This window comes from Malurus melanocephalus, unplaced genomic scaffold (genome assembly GCF_030028575.1).
Source record: "Malurus melanocephalus ecotype Western Australia unplaced genomic scaffold, MMel_1.1 scaffold_502, whole genome shotgun sequence".
Classification (NCBI taxonomy): domain Eukaryota; kingdom Metazoa; phylum Chordata; class Aves; order Passeriformes; family Maluridae; genus Malurus; species Malurus melanocephalus.
Window position 1 is genome coordinate 459,360 of NW_026623734.1, and position 17,684 is coordinate 477,043.

The following is a 17,684-nucleotide window of genomic DNA, read 5'->3' on the forward strand; positions in this document are numbered from 1 at the left end:
AAAGCTGTTTCTGAAAGGGGAAAGAAAACAGACTYCTGAAATGATTTAAGTCTTTACCCTTTTCAGTCTGGATTATCCAGAAACTGCTGCAAGAATGGGCACTCCAGACTTTAAAGGGTTCCTTCTTTTTTCTTTAAGGATTCTGCCTCAACTGATGATATGTGGTAAAACTGCTCATCTAGCTGTGGAGTTCACGTTTCATCCTGCAAATGAAAGTGCAGCCCAACCTCAATGACCCTTCTTAACATCCATCCTCAACCTTAATTAAAGAAGGGAATATGATGTGTTGGTGAGAGTGACTACAGCAGTACGACATCTAGCCCAGGAACTGATCTTTTTTGTAAAACAGACTTCTGTAAACGTGATTTCAAACCATAAATTCATGTTGTAAATCAGACTCCAGCAATTTATGTTGTATGATTTTGTTTTTGTAAAGTGCAATTGTCTTTGTACAAAATGCTCATATTTAATTATGAACCGCTTTAAATCACTATAAAGGTTAGAAGAAATGTTTTGGCTTGTGTGATGCAACAATATATATCCCTTTTAAAATCAWGTTGTGGTTTTGGATTGCAAGGAGCAGCAGCCTAGCCAGCTAGGTGCTCAGGAGGTGCACAAAACTGTTAAAGATAACATTTTGGTTTATATGAAAGCTGAACTCGTGGGCAACTTACCAGAAATTACAGAGTGTGAATTTTGCTTGGCAGTGGAAAAATAACTTAGGAGTAGTGCACATTCTTCAACAAACGTATATAATTTTCTTGGACGCACTCCTGCTCTCATGTTGAGTTGAAGGGATTTGTGATTTTGAGTTCAGTGGGAGTTAAATCATGCCCTATTAATAGTATCCTGTTCATACATGTACCAATCTTGGGATTAGAATGCCTTGGTTCCTTGCACCTCTTTTTTCATTAACCCTTACCTGAAACTACTAATCACTGAGCACGAAGGCAACTTTCTACATAAAGTAGGAGTCTGCAGCATTTTTACAATCCTGATTGGCTGGGTCTGCTGCTGTTCCAAGAGAAATACTCTGAATTCCATTTTATCAATAAAGCTTGATTTAAAAAACAAGACATTTACCCATAAATGTGTAATTCCTTTTTTCCTGCCTTTTAAAATGTCAGTGCCATTGTAAATGATATTTTACTTGTGGAAGAATATTTTTATTAATTGGTAGCCCATTTTTAAAATGGGAAGGATTTTGATTATTGCCCAAGACATAGCCATATGCTAGAGGATGATGTGGGATTAATCCGTTACCCTATTTTTTACAAGTGTGGGTTTTTTCAGGCTTTTTGGTGTTGTTTTTTTTTTTTCCCCCTCCCTACTGAAGATGTGCATTGGTTTGAATTTGCCTACTGTTTGATAAAAATACATTTGTCAAAGCCTGACAATCTTTAACATTTTATGGTGTGTGTTTTTAATTGACCCACTTACTTAGAATGAGAGACTAGTGGTTAAACAGTACTTGTGATTTGAGGTATAGCATGTTGACAATATTTAACTGTTCGTTGTTTAAAATTCTAATTTAAAATTTTATAAGATAATAAACTAATTTGATTTAAGCTTAGCTTTCTCCCATTGAGCATACGAAAATTAAGTTTTCAAGTCAGTCGTGTTTGCAAAACTGCTGTTTTGTGCRCCTTGTATTGTCTTTTTGGTTGAGAATATTGTATTTAATATGTAGTTTACTCATTTAGTAGGCAGATTCCCCAAAAGGAAAATCAGTAAAACAAGTAGATTGTAACATTTACTGCAGTTAAACAGAATCAGAACTTGGTGTATAATTACTTTTTGATAGGAAAATGTAGTACAATGCATTTTGCTATATTTGTCTTTCCCTAACTTTGACATACACATATTTGTATATATAGCCTTAAAACTAATGCAGAGTTAGGGAACACTGAACAGTGAAAAAGTAACTTATAGTGTCTTGGAACTAAGTATAGTATATACCAGCAAACTTTTCTTTTATCCCTCTTGTCTATGTGGGGTGCTTAAACGTAACTTCATTGTATTCAGTTTGTAATCTGTTCAAGCATGAATGAAGAAAACATAAGCACTATTTGTATTTATAAATTTATAGCAATTTTTGCTTAAAGAACCAGTTCCTTACCTACCTATGAATAAATGCTTAAAATGTCTAATTTTGTTGTAGAGTGCAAAACTATAATGATGTTAAGTTATAGCTTCACAGGCACCTAATTAACGAGCATATTTAATAATACATGGCGTATTAGTGYGAAAAGCTAAACTTAATTTAGGACTGGGCAGATAAAGTTCTGTCCTTCTTTTTTCATAGAGACTAAAGTTTAGTTTTGGAAACTGCAAAACCTTGAACTGGACTGTGGAACCTTTGAGTTTTAAACTTTAAAAATCGGAAGCAAAACTGTGGTGTGAAAAGCCATACTTCAAACCATAATCACTTAAACTGTCTCAGTGACAAAGGAGATTTTTGAAGCTTCTGCTKACGAGGTCTCCTGAAGCTTAGAAAGAAAATAATTCTGCTATTGCTACAGGCGATGTGAGTAGGTTTGRGGGTAGTGGCAGAAAGCCCGTTTCAGGCCTTTCTCTCTCCCGCCTACATTCAGCGGTTTGATGAGCTCAGAGCACTGAATTAYGATGTATGCATAAACACTGCCATTTTAGATACAGATTTTGATTACAGAATAAAYGAGTTAAGTATATAAAGCATCCTAGAAAAGAGGCAAGCTGTACTTTTTTCACTGCTCTGAAAAGAAAAAGGCACTTTTGCACCTTTGTGCATCTCCTTCTTGCACCAGAAACTTTTTTTTTTAAATGCTAAAAACATTAGCACCTCAGGGGCAAGGCAGCAATTTTTATTTTGAAGTATTGTGTGCTATTTATTTCCCTCTTGGAAAAAGATTCCTGTGTGACAAAAATGAAAATTGTGTGATGTTAAAAGATGTATTTTTAAATACATGTTCAAATAGGATGGTCCCGATTTGCTTGTTTTTAAAAGGAAATGACATTTGTAAAGCTACTTTGCTTCGTATGCCATGCAACTTTGTTTTCCTTCTACATTTGACAGCTTCACTGGCTATGGTTTCTGTGAGTTTTGTTMTAGTCAGATTAAATGTTTCGCTGATCGTTCTGGGAGAATACCTGTAACTGCTTTATAGACAACTGTTCCAAATACTTCTCACTAATTCAGCATTGAAATATGTTCAAGACAGAGGCTTCTAAAATGTGCTTAAAACCAATGTTAGATGAACTAAATGCAGTGACACATTGAGTAGGATCCTAGGTTTGCAAGGCTTTGTAAATCCTTTGTATCCGTAGRGTCCCTGGTACTCACACTGGGGCAGAAACAGAGCCAGAGCCTTTCAGCTGGGCTTGCTGTCACCTCACCCAGGGGCAGCACCACCACGACTTTGAGGCATGGCCATCATTCATTTAAACTTTGAGCTGGAGTCAATTGGAGAGAGGAATTTCATCTGCTTGGCATTAAACTGCTCTGAMCTGCAGCAGTCGTAGGTTGTGTCAGCGAGGTGCCTGGTCAATACTGAGCAGCAGATCAGTCACGGTCACACTTACCTTGAGAGTTCATGCAGGTGCCAAAGCTCATCYTTTCAACATTTCCTTGTAGTGARCTGACTTCAGTGTCCATTACATTATTTATTGCAAAGTGGTGCTGTCACTGTATAGGTTTATGTCTGAGCTGGTTTGCTCAGTTCAGGAGTTGGAAGCTTAAGGTGATTTAATAAAATAAGGGGTTAGTTTTCAATTTGACTGATTCCCTGGTAAGAATCCCACCTTGATTTTATACACTGGGGTAGGATAGACTTCCTATTGCATTCCATTTTTAGTAGTTCATGAACTAAGGATACGGTTTCATGATCAGTTTATGCCAAGACTAAACCATTGCTCCAAGTTTGCCCCTACTGCCTTTTATTGTRCCAGAGCTTGTCCTTACATGGGTGTGCAGTTAGGAGAAAGAAAAGCCCTTCAGCTGGGTAAACTGGTAATCCAGCTGTGGGGTGCTGGTGCTAGGGAAAGATGGAGAGTGGGGAGACAGGACTGAGAGCAAAGGAATGATTGCCCCACCCTTCCTGCYGCAGTTTGGGAAACCACACCCAGATAAATGATGGCCTTTGTARGGAGTATCGAAGCCTTTGCAGATCTTTCCCCACTCTGTACTTTAGGACAAACATTTTGCTTTGGGAAATGTTCCCTTTCTTTAAACTGCAATCATCAAACTTTGGTCTTAATGTCTTGTATATGAGTTCCATGCTGACAAACTTCCTGTGTGTTTGCATTCTCTAGAGGTTTGTAGCTCTGTCCTGTGGGAGAGACAGCACGGCTGCCACAATTAGGTTAATGATATGGTTGTTCCAGTTTACCTTAGTTCAATGTACATCAGGATTTCATCATGCCAAGATGTTCACCTTCATCTCTACCTGCACCTTCTTGAACTGCTTTTATGCACAAATGACTTGGTGTATTTAAGTTCCTTGGTATTTAAACTTGGCTGTGTCTGAAAGGGGCTAACCTTTAGGAAAGTGCCCTTTTCCTCATCCTTAGGCAAATACAGTATTATTTGATACAAATCTAATGTACCCTGTATAGGTTCAGAAACAGCAAAACTGTAGAGCTACAGGGCTGTACCTGATGTTCTGGTGCAGAAAATGAATTGTTACTCTGTGCCAAGCTTCACCAGATGTGAAAATGTCTCCTAGATAATGAGTGGGACTCCTTGTTCCTACCACTACCTGTGTTTGCAGTGATCATACCTGAGCCTTTATAGACCAGTTCAGGGTGTAAACTCTCYATCTGGCTGGAGAGGTTTTTTAACTCTAAGTGATTGAAGAGAGGCTCCAGATACGAATTTCCAGGATGCTGTAGCACATAAAATGAACGTGGTTCCTGCTATAAGCTGTAAAAAAAAAAGGAGCAGAATTTACAAGTACCACTCTGTGGTTAAATAATTTTGACAGACCTGTCTGAAATACTGATCAGAGAATCCAATCTTTTGTGAGCTTTTTCTGTGGGGTGCTTGCACAGTCTGTAGATCTCTGCAGACCCAGGTGTGCATGTCTGAAGCACTCTGTGGCCTTATTTTGCCTAATAATCTTGCTTTGTAAATGAGGTAGCAGCCACCTGGGCTGTGGCACACATTCACAGGAGATCAGGAAGCTGTAGGAAAACTTGAAGCTTCTCTTTTAGTATCATGGACCACTAAATGCATTCAAGTAGGAAAAAAGAAGGACATGTTAAAAGTTGAGTTTACATTGTCTCTTACTGACAATTTGTTTCCAGAAAAAYGACAAATATTTCTATTATTTACTTAATATATAAAAAAAAAAAGTCTGGAGCTTTAATCTCCTGTTTGTGTCAGAGTTGTTGACCTGTAGTTAGGCTTTGTGCATATTCCTCATTTTATCTGTGTTTTTGTTTGATGTTCCTTTTGAGTAGCAGTAAAACAGATCTTTCTTTTCCCCATCTCTTGTATGCATTCTTCCAAAGTCTTTGCTCCCAGGCTAAGGGAGCAGGAATGATAWTGATGTCTTAGGAAAACATTTTGGGAGAGGCTTGCTTTAAATGCAAAGACCACAAAACCCCCTAACTTTTGCACCACAAGAGTTGGGAAAGTGGGCTTAACGTTAAAAAATGCCTTTTATAGAATTAAGAAAATCTGAAAGCATCAAAACTGCAGTAAAGTGGGAAGACGGGTCAAATTTCTAGAGTGGTTTATGCCTAGCTAGTTTTTTACACGTAACTTGTACTCATTCCTGCCCAAATGCTTTTTGAAATATCACAAGGCACCTGCTTTTTTCTTTTTTATTTTCCAGAGTGAGAAAAATAAAACCAATGGTCCTTACTATTGTGTAATCAGCCATTAATCTGAAGGGTGGGTGCTGTGTCAGGCAGTACCATTTGCCTTTAGCAGCATGACATCTGCACTTCTCAGCTTGCTCAATAAYGTTGAGGCAAAGCTGAAATTCCTTTTTGCTTCCTTGAAGTGTTGGCTCTGAAGAGCTTGGTGGGAGCGTGGGCTTTTTRCAGATGGACAGGACTCCCCATGTGTATTGTGATGGGGCCTCCAGAGTTGAAGGAGCTGCCGTTGTTATTTTTTTTTGAGTAATACCTTTAAGAAAAATGAGAAAACAGGCAGGTCCTAAAATATTAGGTACTTTTCTTTTATCAATGCCTGTAGACTAAGGTCCAGAGTTTCATTTCAGCTGGCTTACTGAGTTCCAGTCAGTCTGAGCAGTGCAAATACTGGGTAGCTGATTTAATTTTCACTGCTGGAATTGTAGATTGGAACACAATATTTTTGTTCACACTGCAGGGGAAAATTAGAGTAAGATGGGCTTGGGAAAATCAGGCACAACCTTTACRTCCTGCTGACATTGATGGAGCTTTTGCTCACAACATACAAATTTTGCACATGTGTTGTTGAAGCCTTAACTGTCCCACTTCTGGAATGAAAAACAAATGTAATCTTTATTCAGTTTAGGTTYTGAAAAAGCTTTTCAAAGCCAAAGGAAACAAATTCTTTGTTAAAGCAGAATGTTGGATTAGTCGGCGATAATTTCTTAATTCTTCAAATGTCTAAGAATTTTTTTACTTTTAAGGCCTCAGARGAGCACAGTTTAAGAGGGTTGATCTTTGATGCAGTGTTTTTAGCTGTAAATAAATGAAATTGGGTGGAAAAACAATGACACCCTGAAAATGTAGGAATAAATGTGCTGAATTTACACAGAATTATCCATGTCCAGTGATGGTCTCCTGAAAGGTTGGAACTAGATGGTCTTTAAGGCTCTTCCACCCAGACTGTTCTATGAACTATTCTATGAAAGTATCTTTGACTGTTTATGGGGGAACTTTTTATTCTTGCTGAATGATGCCAGRCTGAAAAGTCTGCTGCCATTTGGAATTTTCAGCCTCTTAAACTGGAAACTGGGCATTGTGCACCAGRTTCCCAGTGTTACCCCACAATCTGCAGGTCCTGCAGCCCGTGGGAGTCAGGAGTTGGGGTTTCCCAGCCTGTTCTTGCTGATGACCTTGAGCACCAAGAGTTAAATCGTATTTATTAACCAGATCTAACTCTTTGGTGCCAGGAATCCAGTTTTTGGAGTAAGTGCAACATTATGCAAATGTTCTTGGCAAATGGTGCCAGGTATTTCACTGCTCGGAAAACTCAATTACTCGTGACCACGAGTTGATACRAGACAAAAGCTGAGGTTCTCCCAGCCAGGGAGTGCTGGATATCTGAAAAGTGTGARGTTTGACTTCCAGGAGTGGCTATTTTGTAAATCTTTATAAGCAGAGATTTTGGGGTTTAGCATCTGTCTTGTTACTAAGACCACGTACAAACATGCTGAATTAGAGAGTTTYCACCTGTCTTCTCACAGAATTGACTCCACACCGTATCATCAGAGTCTCGTTTGTAGTGACATGCTGTGCCTGTCTTTTTAGAAAATTCATGACCTCTTTATATCTATTTTGTGGAAAGTGTAACTTTTTTCATTGATGACCTGTATAAATGTGTGTTACGAATGGAGAGATTTAAGCTTGAAAAGCATGTTTGCAGATTACACAGCTTCATTATGGAATTTATAAATTTAACAGAGTAATATACAAGAGCATAACTATTTTCCTTAAGTAGAATGTATAACAATATATAATAAATTATTCTCCACGTAGTTCACCCACTATTTACAGTTTTACACAATTCAAACTGTGTGTTTACAGAAAGTTCAATAAATGTATATTTTGTACTATGTACAGATTCCTGGTCCCAAAGAAAATGTGTGAACTTAGTTTCTAACTTAACTTTTGAGATTGTACTTTTTTCTTTTTTTTTTTCCTTTTTTTTTTTTTTTGGTTTGGAATCAGTTGAACAAAACTGCGTTATGCCTGTCGATGGTGGAGGCTTGCATTGGAGTAAACGGGAATTGGAAATATTTCTAATCTACAAAAGTGATTCCACTAAATAAAACAGGCAATTACATCGTGTGTGTGTATTTGAGTGCAATGCTACACAAACTATCCTCACATCTCTTTTACTGTCCCTGATTTACAAACTTTCCTGGCCTCCTTCAGTTTTCTGGCTCAAAGGAGTTAGATTAAAATGAAATACTGAGGTCTTACCGTGATCACTTTTAGTTACAATTATAAAACTGCTCCCTTTTTGCTGTTTTCTCCCTTTCATGTTGAAATCCCGAGATAAAGCTGGATGTGCTTGGCTCCAGCCCCAGCATTCCCCAGGGGCTGCCTGGCCTGGGGATTTCAGGAGGATGAGGGATGGATTAGGATGCCCARCTTCTGGAATACCACATCACAGAGGAGCAAGATACATTTATATCTTTTGCCCTGATTCAGATTCAGTGCTGTAAAATAAAAGCTTTGTAATGTAATTTCTAAGAATTTAAGGATGCTAAAGGCTAAAATAAATACGGTTTTAGCCTTCATGATTTGAAGCAAAACTGAGCCTATATGTAACCAGCTCACATTTATCATCTGTGGAAATTGTTATAGACAGAGCTGGAAGGATTCTGACATGAGCTAAATAAATTAAACCTGGGGAGGGGGCAGGAGGGGATTCTGCTGTCACCTGAGACCTGGAGCAAACTTGTCTTTTGAAAGGTCTTAAAGATTCAGCCCCATCCCTTTAAGGATTAAAACTCAGAACCGCTGAACCATTATCTAGCAGAATAAAAGAACGCTTTCTGTGGATTTATAAAATGGAATTGCTATGATAAGATTGACTATTAGCCTTGGTTCACATTAGTGGAGCAGRCATGGGAGCCAAAGCATATCCCTTTGTTTTCCGGCTCAGACTGTTATATCCCATCTAACTGAAAATTTGCATTTTGGTGTATTTTCCTCAAAGCCAAAGAATAATCTGGATAGCATTGTTGCTTCATTTATTTATTTTTTTTTTTTAAATCCTGACATGTACTAATAAATTTGAATGCCATCCGAGCTGTATAGATAGAAATATTAAGCCAACTGCAGATGTTCATTGTGGCTGAATTTCATGAGGCTGCATTTATGTGAGCTAATTTAAAAGAGGGAGAACTCTGAAGCCTGGTTAAATCACTCATTTCAATTTTAATTTTCAGCAATTTTTTAAGAATATAGGCGATTATTCTAATAYGAAGTTCTGAAGGAACAGAAGTGAATTTAGCAAAGAATAGAAAGAAGAATTTACATTTACTGAAGGTTTGACTCARTCTCAGAGGTCTTTTCCAACTTTCATGATTTTGTGATAGAAACAACTGAGACAATTATCCCTGCAAATACACAAACACAGGAGAGGCTCTGGGACTTGGATGAATCTGGTGCTTGTCTCATTTGTGACTTGCAGGGCAGGAAGTTCATCAATATAGTGACAATTCCTAGATTGATTTAGTTAATTTGTTTGTACCAATTTTAGTGCAAACTTTCCAGTGTTTTTACTGAAAGTGGGAGAGCTTAAAATTATCTGCATCCTTTCAAAGGTCCTTAGCCACAGCTGTGGGAGAGATTTATTCYCTTTTCCCAATTAGCAGCTTTTTCTGGGGTACATGCTCTACTYGAAGAAAATGCTTGCTAGAAGTTTTTAATCCTATTAAACAGGACTGAAAACTTTGTGACCTACAAACTCCTTGTCTGGAATTAAGGGTTTGCTGCACAGGCATTTGAAACAGGGAGTTTATTTATACAGTGGGGCAGGTATGAAGAAAATACAATTAGCTCTGTGTTTTCTTGCCTTCACCTCTGCTCCTCAGCAGAATTGTTTGTGACACTGTCCAGTGTCCTGCTGATTCTCTTTAGGTAGTATCATCATGCTGAAGCTGCACCATGGCTCTTCTTTCTTTCTCTGAGCAGAACATCAGAGTTTGTGCTGTGTCATGGACACCAAGTGTAACTCAGTGAGAACACTCACCTTCCTCTGAARTCTGAATCCTGTCCCATGCACTGTGAGAAGGTGACAAAATAATTCAGGGTGTATTAAAAGGATGCAATAAAACATTTTTTAAGGCTTTTAAGAAAACAAAACTTTTTCTGGACTGTTTTTTAAATAATCTGTGGACTCTCTAGGCCAAGATCCAGATATGAAGAATAAGATATTTGGACAAGCCAGTCCTCCAAGTCTTTTGAGCTGTGCTTTTTTTTTTTCCCCCTGCATTTCCTGCTTATCCAAATTGCCTTTTTTTCAAAATGCCAGAAGCCTTTTGAAGTATTCTTTTAGAAGAGTAATTTATTCTTCTGGTACTCACCCCTCTCCTGGATACAGTAGGAGCCTGTTACCTGAAGAATACAAAGTGACACAACTTAAATCAGTCATAATCCTGATTTCATAATCCTTAAATCAGTCAAAATCCAATTTGCTTCATGTTGTAAGTATCTTGAAGTGTGCACTTCAGAGTGGTGTTGGATCTTTGTATTTGCTGTYGTAGCAATGTTTTGTTTATTTGAGGAATTTTAATTCTCACCCACAGCTGTCATAGAAGACAATATATATATAACTGGAATAGGAAAGTGAAGTCACCCCCAGCCCCCAGCTGGTTGTTGTTAATTCCCAGTAAAGAACTGGAGACTGGTGAGATGTCAAGAATCAGTTTCAGGAAGAAAAAGAAAAACAAAGCAGAAGGCCAGTTYAGGAGTGAAAATATTGTCAATTAAATGTGCAGCCTGAATTAAAATAATAAAAATATTTAATTACAGCAATATATTAACTTAGTGCTTTTACCCTCTTAAAGCTCACAGGAATTTCAGCATGGAAACTTTATTGTTCTCTRAGGAAACATTGATAGGTGCCAGCCTGATGAGCTGAACCTTGCCCTGTTTCAAATGTGAAGCTGAGGGTCTCAGTTTGCCTACATCCAAAAACCTCAGCATGGACATGAGTTCAGTGCCAGAATAAACCTGCCCCAGGCCCCAGCCCAGCTTTTATTGTCTAATGGCTAATACTGAGCTTTCTTTCATATTAGCATTTGATCAGAGGCTGTACTCACCTTATCCCTTGGTTTCTCAATTGACTGTAGTCTTTAGCCTGATTTCTATATTCCCTGTACCCAGGGATCATTTGGGTCTCATCCTGTGGCTCCCTCTTGCTCACATGCAGTGAAGCACTTTCCTCCTGCCACCTCTCCCGTGCACCTGATCCCTTTGATTTTTCTCCCTTGTCCATCCYTTTTCAGCCTCAAGCTGCCAGTCTATTCTGCAAAATCTGAAAATCCCCTCAGTGTTGGGAATTTTGTTCCTTCTGACATCTTCTCTGCATATTCTGGTTTTTTAATGCTGGGAATAGTGTGTTTCATTCTATACCATCCCACCTGGCTGCACCCTCCCTCGGACAGCTGTGGAGAGCAATAAGATCCAGACTGAACCTTCTAGAAGGGTTTGAGGCACTGCTAAAAAGCCAAATCCTTCCAGGTAACCCAGGTTGCAGTTCTGTGTCTCAGTCCATGTGGCCATGAGCAGATTTTGTGTCCATTTCTGTAGATTTTGTGTCCATTCCTGCTGGCAGAGCCCAGCAGCATGTGCTGAACATCCCTTCCCAGCTGAAGCCAGGCAGCTCMTTGCGTGCTCAGGATTAAGCCCCTTCATATGTTTTTGTGGTGCAGAATTCACAATTCATTTCCTCTGCTGCTGCTGCTATGGGGATTTTTCCGAGAGAAGAAAGAGAAACAACAGAAGACACAGTTGCACAGCCTGCGTCAGCTGAGGCAAAGAAAATTAATGGAGCTTCTTCTGACCCTTTTTGATTTTTTTAAAAAAAATATCAGTACTGCAATACTTCAAAAGTTTTTTGCAGCATTTCCTGGAAAATGTGCTTAGTCTGGTGAACTGGTGCTGCTGTATCATGTTCTCAGTGTTTGAAGAGTTTATGTTTTTAAGCCACGTAATCCCTGTGTGCAAGTTTTGTAAAAGTAGTGCTCTCCAACCTGATTCCCAATTCATTGGATCATAGAATTGTTTATGCTGGAAAAGATCTCTAAGATCATCAAATCCAACTGTTAACCCAGCACTGCCAAGGCCACCACTAGCCCATGTCCCCAAGTGCCACATCCACACATCTTTTAAATGCCCCCGGTGTTGGTGACTCCACCACTTCCCTGAGCAGCTTGTGCCAGTGCTTGACAAGCCCTTCTAGTGAAATTTTTCCCTAATACCCAATCTAAACCACTCCTGGCACAACCTGAGGCCATTTGCTCTTGTTCTGTTCCTTGTGGCCTGGGAGCACAGCCTGACCCACTCCAGCTCCACCCTCCTGTCAGGGAGTTGCAGAGTGAGAAAATCCCCCCTGAGCCTCCTCTTCCTCAGCCCCTCAGCTCCTTCAGCTGCTCCTCATCAGACTTTTCTCCAGGCCCTTCCTCAGCTCTGTTTCCCTTCCCTGGACAAACTCCAKCCCCTCAATGTCCTTCTTGTCATGAGTGGCCCAAAACTGACCCCAGGATTTGAGGTGCAGCACTGATGGAGAGAGCATGACACTGAACCAAAAACTTCACCAGTTCTCCTGCTCTAATGAGGATGATGGAAACAATTATAAAAGCAGAGTCTTTGCCCAACCAGTAACACAATCAAATTCATTTTTCTGTGTCTGTTGGGAGCATCAAGAGTCTTCGACTGGCCACTTCTTTGCCAAATGACCATTCTGTTCCTGTGTCTGAATGTTTTGCTTGCTGGGACCAAAGCTCATCACTCCTTTGTGTTGCTCATGGCTCTCACTGTCTGAGCAGAGCAGCTGTAACTGGGCAGGAGTAACAAATCCTGCAAGGGCAAAAAAGGAGACACTGGGAAATTGTACATACCAGCTAAAACTCACCCCATTCACCAGCCCAAATTCTCCTCTACTTGCAGCCAGAGAAAACCTTAAGACAAAGGCATGGGGCAGCCCARGCCTTCAGGCCAGCTGTCTCTTTTGACATATATTTCATCAGGCAGTTGTGGTTCCTGAATTACACACGTTCTTTGTCTGTTACATCCTGACCCCCAGCACAGCTGGTGATGTTTTTCCAAAGGGGAGAAGGAAAACTGGGGTTCTTCTGTTGTGGTCTCATGGAAATCAAATCTTTGCAAAAAGAAAGCCCATGTTGTCCAGTCCTGGTCTGAGGAAGAGCTGGGAGGAGCCGTTTCTATTATTGTCCCTTTTCCTTGTCACCACGAGGATCTTGGGCTGAGAACCCTGGTCCCTGTGAGCTCAGAGAAGATGTGGCTGTTTTCTGTTGCCGTGCAGGGAGAGGGTCATTGACTGCATTCAGCTGAAGGCCTTCTATAATCGATTTTCCAAACAGTCTGAGGTCGTTGCATACTGTGCCCTACGGCATCCCAAGGATTTGTATATTGTGTGCTTTGACCTGATTCTTTTTCCCCTCTCTCCCAGCATCCTGAGGTAGATCTGCCATGCTTTGTTGTCCCTAGCACGCATCTGGAGGGGGTGGGGTGGCAGTGATTTGATTTGATTTTTTAATTAATGCCTGGAAATGTACATGTAGCGTCAGCTTTTGGCTTTCCACCGCCCAGCCTTTGGTGCCATCGCCCTGAAGCGCAGCCCTGCTGGGGCCCTTTGCTTGACGTTTGGACCTGTTCTGGAGCACATTCACAGAAAATATTTATGAAGCCACAAGCTATGGTTTCTAAGATGTAGAGAAAATATAAATTTTGAGTCATGCTCCTTGGTTGATTCCAAGATACAGAGATACGTCTTCGCTTTGCCAAATAACTGAGCCTCCAGGAGCGCTTTCTTCTTCATTTGCAGTCAGCTCAGAATATTTTAATTTGATACCTGGATGAGTTAAAATGTTTATATGGAYCTGCCCATACATGTGGCTGGTGCTGCACAGTCAGACATGAACAGGAGATAYCAGCCCAGTGCTTCTCACGGCAGAAATTTAGAAACAAAAGAACTTCATTCAATGTTAAGTGCAGGGGAAAATTTGCAGTGATAAGTACCTTAGAACAGCAAAATATGATGTTATTTCCCTAAATGTTAATTAGTTAGATTAATATTTGCTCATATTACATACTTATGGCTAATATTTGACCAAAGTATAAAAGCAGGATAAATACTTCTTTTAATAAAGTTTGGCAAACAAGCTCAGCCCTGTATAAATGTCAAATGCAGCCTGTGTTTAAATGGAGTCGCTGCTGTCAAAAACAGACATAAAAAGTCTCAAGACATTACCCAAGCAGATCCATGCCTACGTTCCAGTCTCATTTAGGAGCACAATCTCTAATTGCAAAAGTGCTTTTGAAAACTGTATTAGGAATTTTCTCCACTGGCAAATCAGTGATTTTCTTTGCAGACGCGAACAATGGAGAAGTGACCTAAATACACACAATTATGCAGGAAATTTTGCTTTGGGGCACAAAATGGAATTGTAGGCTGGGTATGAAAGTTAATTTGAATTTCAGACTGAGTCCCAACTGTTGCAGAAGGGACAGTCAAAGGAAACTATATTTGAGAGATGTTTTTTTCCAGCCAGCTGTGAACACCAAACTTTCCTGCAGTAATCTCCTATTTAAAAACAAGACCTGAAAATGCTTGTGAAACAGGCTGTCACTACTGAAGCTTTCTTAGCCCTTTTCCTCCTGTGCTTCAGATAATTGTCTGCCTGTTCTCAGAATAGGATGGCCTCGTTCTCCTGCTTAGTGGGGAATGCTGGATCTGGGATGTTGCCRCAAAGTCTGGCTGCTGCAGAGCTGAGAAGTGGAAAAAGCAGCCGGTGTGAAGACAAGCTCCAGACCTCTCAGCAGCAGAAAACTGGACAGAAATTTGAGGGTCARAATGCTGTACTTGCCTTCTCTTTCTTTTTGCAGACAGGGTATGGTTTCCAGAATAAAAAGAGAGAAACAAGTTAATGAAAACCAAAACCAAACAATCCCCTGTAATGAATGGGAAGAGGCTAGAACTGTCTGTTCATTTCAGCTGATTATAATGCAGAATGATGAAAAAATAGGGGAGGAAATGAAACAGAAAATCAAAGTAGAAAAACGAATAGAAATATTATAGAAAAACAAATAGAATAAATGGAAAGTTAATAGAAAAAATTGTAATAAATAGAAAATGAATAGGCAATCCAAAGCTGGTGATCTCTTATTTATATATAGGCAAAACTTGTAGCCTTTGATTGAAAAAAAAAAAAAAACAAACAACAAAACCTTGAATTTTCAGTGTGCTCCAAAAATCAGGGTGTTGCAATATGGTAAAACCACACCTGTGGCCTGCAATGCTTCTTACTGAGCAAATTCCTTCACGTGGAGATGTCAAAGCCTTTCCATGGGAACCGTGTCTCCAATTCTGCTCCTGAGCTGTGAAGATCCTCATCTGGGAGTGTCAGGCAGTGGGGTGGGACAAGCAGACAGGCTGCTGTCATGTCTGGGATCCAGGTGAACCTGAAAACTCCAAGAATGCTGCAGTGCAGCCTCTTGCCCTTCAGCAGCTGAGGAAAACTTCTGCGAGTAGTTGTGGGGTGACCCAGACAAACCACAGAGAAAAAGGCAAAAACCTGGTGAGGGCTTCATTTGGAACAGGATCCTCATCCCACTGGTGAGCCCATTTCCTATAGTGCTTGGGATCAAGTCCAATTTACAATTAGGCAGGTTTAATTATTTCTTTATGCTGCTCCTTTCCAATTTAACTTGTTCACAGGAGAAATATCTGCTACTTCAAATGGTAAGGCTGAGGCTGCTGTTTCAAATGCCCAAGAAAAGGAATGTCCCTCAAGAGATTTATTTCCCAGTGCTCCTGGTTTTAAATCACACCAATCTCAGTGAGTGCACAGATGTTCCTGAGCATGGCCAGGTGTCCTGGGAGCTTTACAGGTAGCTGCAGATTTATAGGGAGGAGGTGGAGGTGGTAGGAAGGAGGGACAGATCTTCATTTGGCCCAGACAGAAGCCAAATTGGGAATATTGCCGTACTAGAATCTCCACCTTGATGCTGTGCATGTGCTCACCTCTTAATTTCTTCAGGAGTAATTACACTTGGCTCCACTTTGTCTTATGGTTCATACAGATGGAGAATATAAAAAAAAAAAAATGGTGATGTAATGTCTCCGTTAAAAATATCTGTCCACTTCCTCCTGCAGCCCCTGGGTCAGAGGGAGCCACGGAATGAAGGACATTCCTCCTGCCTCTGTCTGATTCCTGCCTCGATAGGGCTCGGACCAATGCTGCTTCAATTAATTTATTTTCTTTTATAACACATGTTCCAGAGCACTTCAAAAGCTGGWTTCCCTAATCTTTGGGAGATCAGCATGAGTCAGAAGCATCTGCAGGAAGAGCAGGAGGGTGGCTGAGCTGAGGATTCCAGAGCAAGCAGTGGGCACGCTGCAGTTGGGGAGAGCAGAGCCAGGGCAGGGATGGGGCAGGGAGCAGCGGGGAATTTGGGGGAAGGTTGTGCTGAGCTCAGCAGAGCTGCTGCCCTGCTGCTCTCCTGTCTGCTGCAGCTGCTGCTCCAGGGATGCTCACAGAAAGAGACTTCAAAGCTGCTGCCCTCCCCTGGATCACAGAATCATAGAATTATCAAATGGTTTGGGTTGGAAGGGACCATAAAGATCATCTCACTCCAAACCCCYGTGCCATGGGCAAGGACACCYTTTTCTATCCCAGGTTGCTCTGAACCCCATCCAGCSTGGCCTGGAACACTGCCAGGGATGGAGCAGMCACAGCTCCTGGGGGCAGCCTGTGCCAGGGCCTCATCATCCTCACAGCCAAGAATTTTTTCCAAATATCCCATTTAAACCTCCTTTCTTGTAGCTGAAGGCYATTGGGATTTTTGTTGGGATTTTTTCTGGGAGGGAAAGACAGCTCACACCTTTGATTCAGGTGCAAGGGGATTGTGCTTGCAGGCATCCTCACATGTAGCAGAATGGCCAGGCTGGATGGGGCCCTGGGTCCAACCTTTACTCGTGGGGGATGTCCCTGCACATGGCAAGGGGTAGGAGATGATCTTTAAGGTCCTTTCCAGCATAAAAATTTATGATTCTTTGTGAGCTACAAAGCGAGGGCTAAGAGGGGAGCACTTCATTCTTCATCCATCCTGCACTTGCTGCATCACACCAAATCAAAGGATAGAACTGCAAACCTAAATCATCTCCCTTTGCTGTCACTGTCCCTGTCACTGTCCCTGTCCCTGTCACTGTCCCTGTCACTGTCACTGTCACTGTCACTGTCACTGTCGGTTTTACAGCACAGCCCAGGATTTCCAGCCGTGGATCAGCCCCGGCTGAGGAGAGGCTTTGCCCATACAAAGGGACAGGTCCTGCCCCGTGTGGGTACAACAGGGACATTCCCGGAGCTTCAGCCAAACAAAGAGGCAGCGTCACGGGTGCCACCAGCGCGGTGTTGTCACAGCATTCCTGTCCCTTCACCTGACCCCAAAGGCAGCGATCAGCAAAGCCTGGGGCCGTTCCGCAAACCGCACGGAGGTGTTCAGGGGGTGGGAAAAGGGCTGGGAAAGGAGGGGGTGAATGCTGAACACCCTYCATCAGCCCCGAGTGTCCGAGCAGCTGAAACATTCAGCAATTTGTACTTTAAATAGGTGATTGCCCGCGGTGATGGGTTTGAATGAATTTAATGGGAGCAAAATATTCCCAAGTTCCAGCAAACCTCCCCCCCCCCCTCCTTTCCCCACCCGGGTCCTAGAGACAAACTTTTCCACAGAGAGGAAAGTGAAAAGAAAAGGGAAAAAAACCTATTTATTTAAAATTACAAAAACAA

At 41.1% G+C, this 17,684-nt stretch overlaps 1 protein-coding gene across 3 annotated transcripts in view; it reads left to right on the forward strand.

The window, feature by feature from the left end:
* The window catches only part of PPM1A (protein phosphatase, Mg2+/Mn2+ dependent 1A), a 30,966-nt gene extending 26,775 nt beyond the window's left edge, over positions 1-4,191 (forward strand). The window contains exon 6 of one of the 3 annotated variants that reach the window (XM_057381253.1): positions 139-4,191. In XM_057381253.1, coding sequence (XP_057237236.1) covers positions 139-168 — 30 coding nt within the window. In that variant the 3' untranslated portion in view covers positions 169-4,191. The other 2 variants (XM_057381254.1, XM_057381251.1) reach the window with 2 other exon arrangements.
* The last annotated feature ends 13,493 nt before the right edge of the window (positions 4,192-17,684 follow it).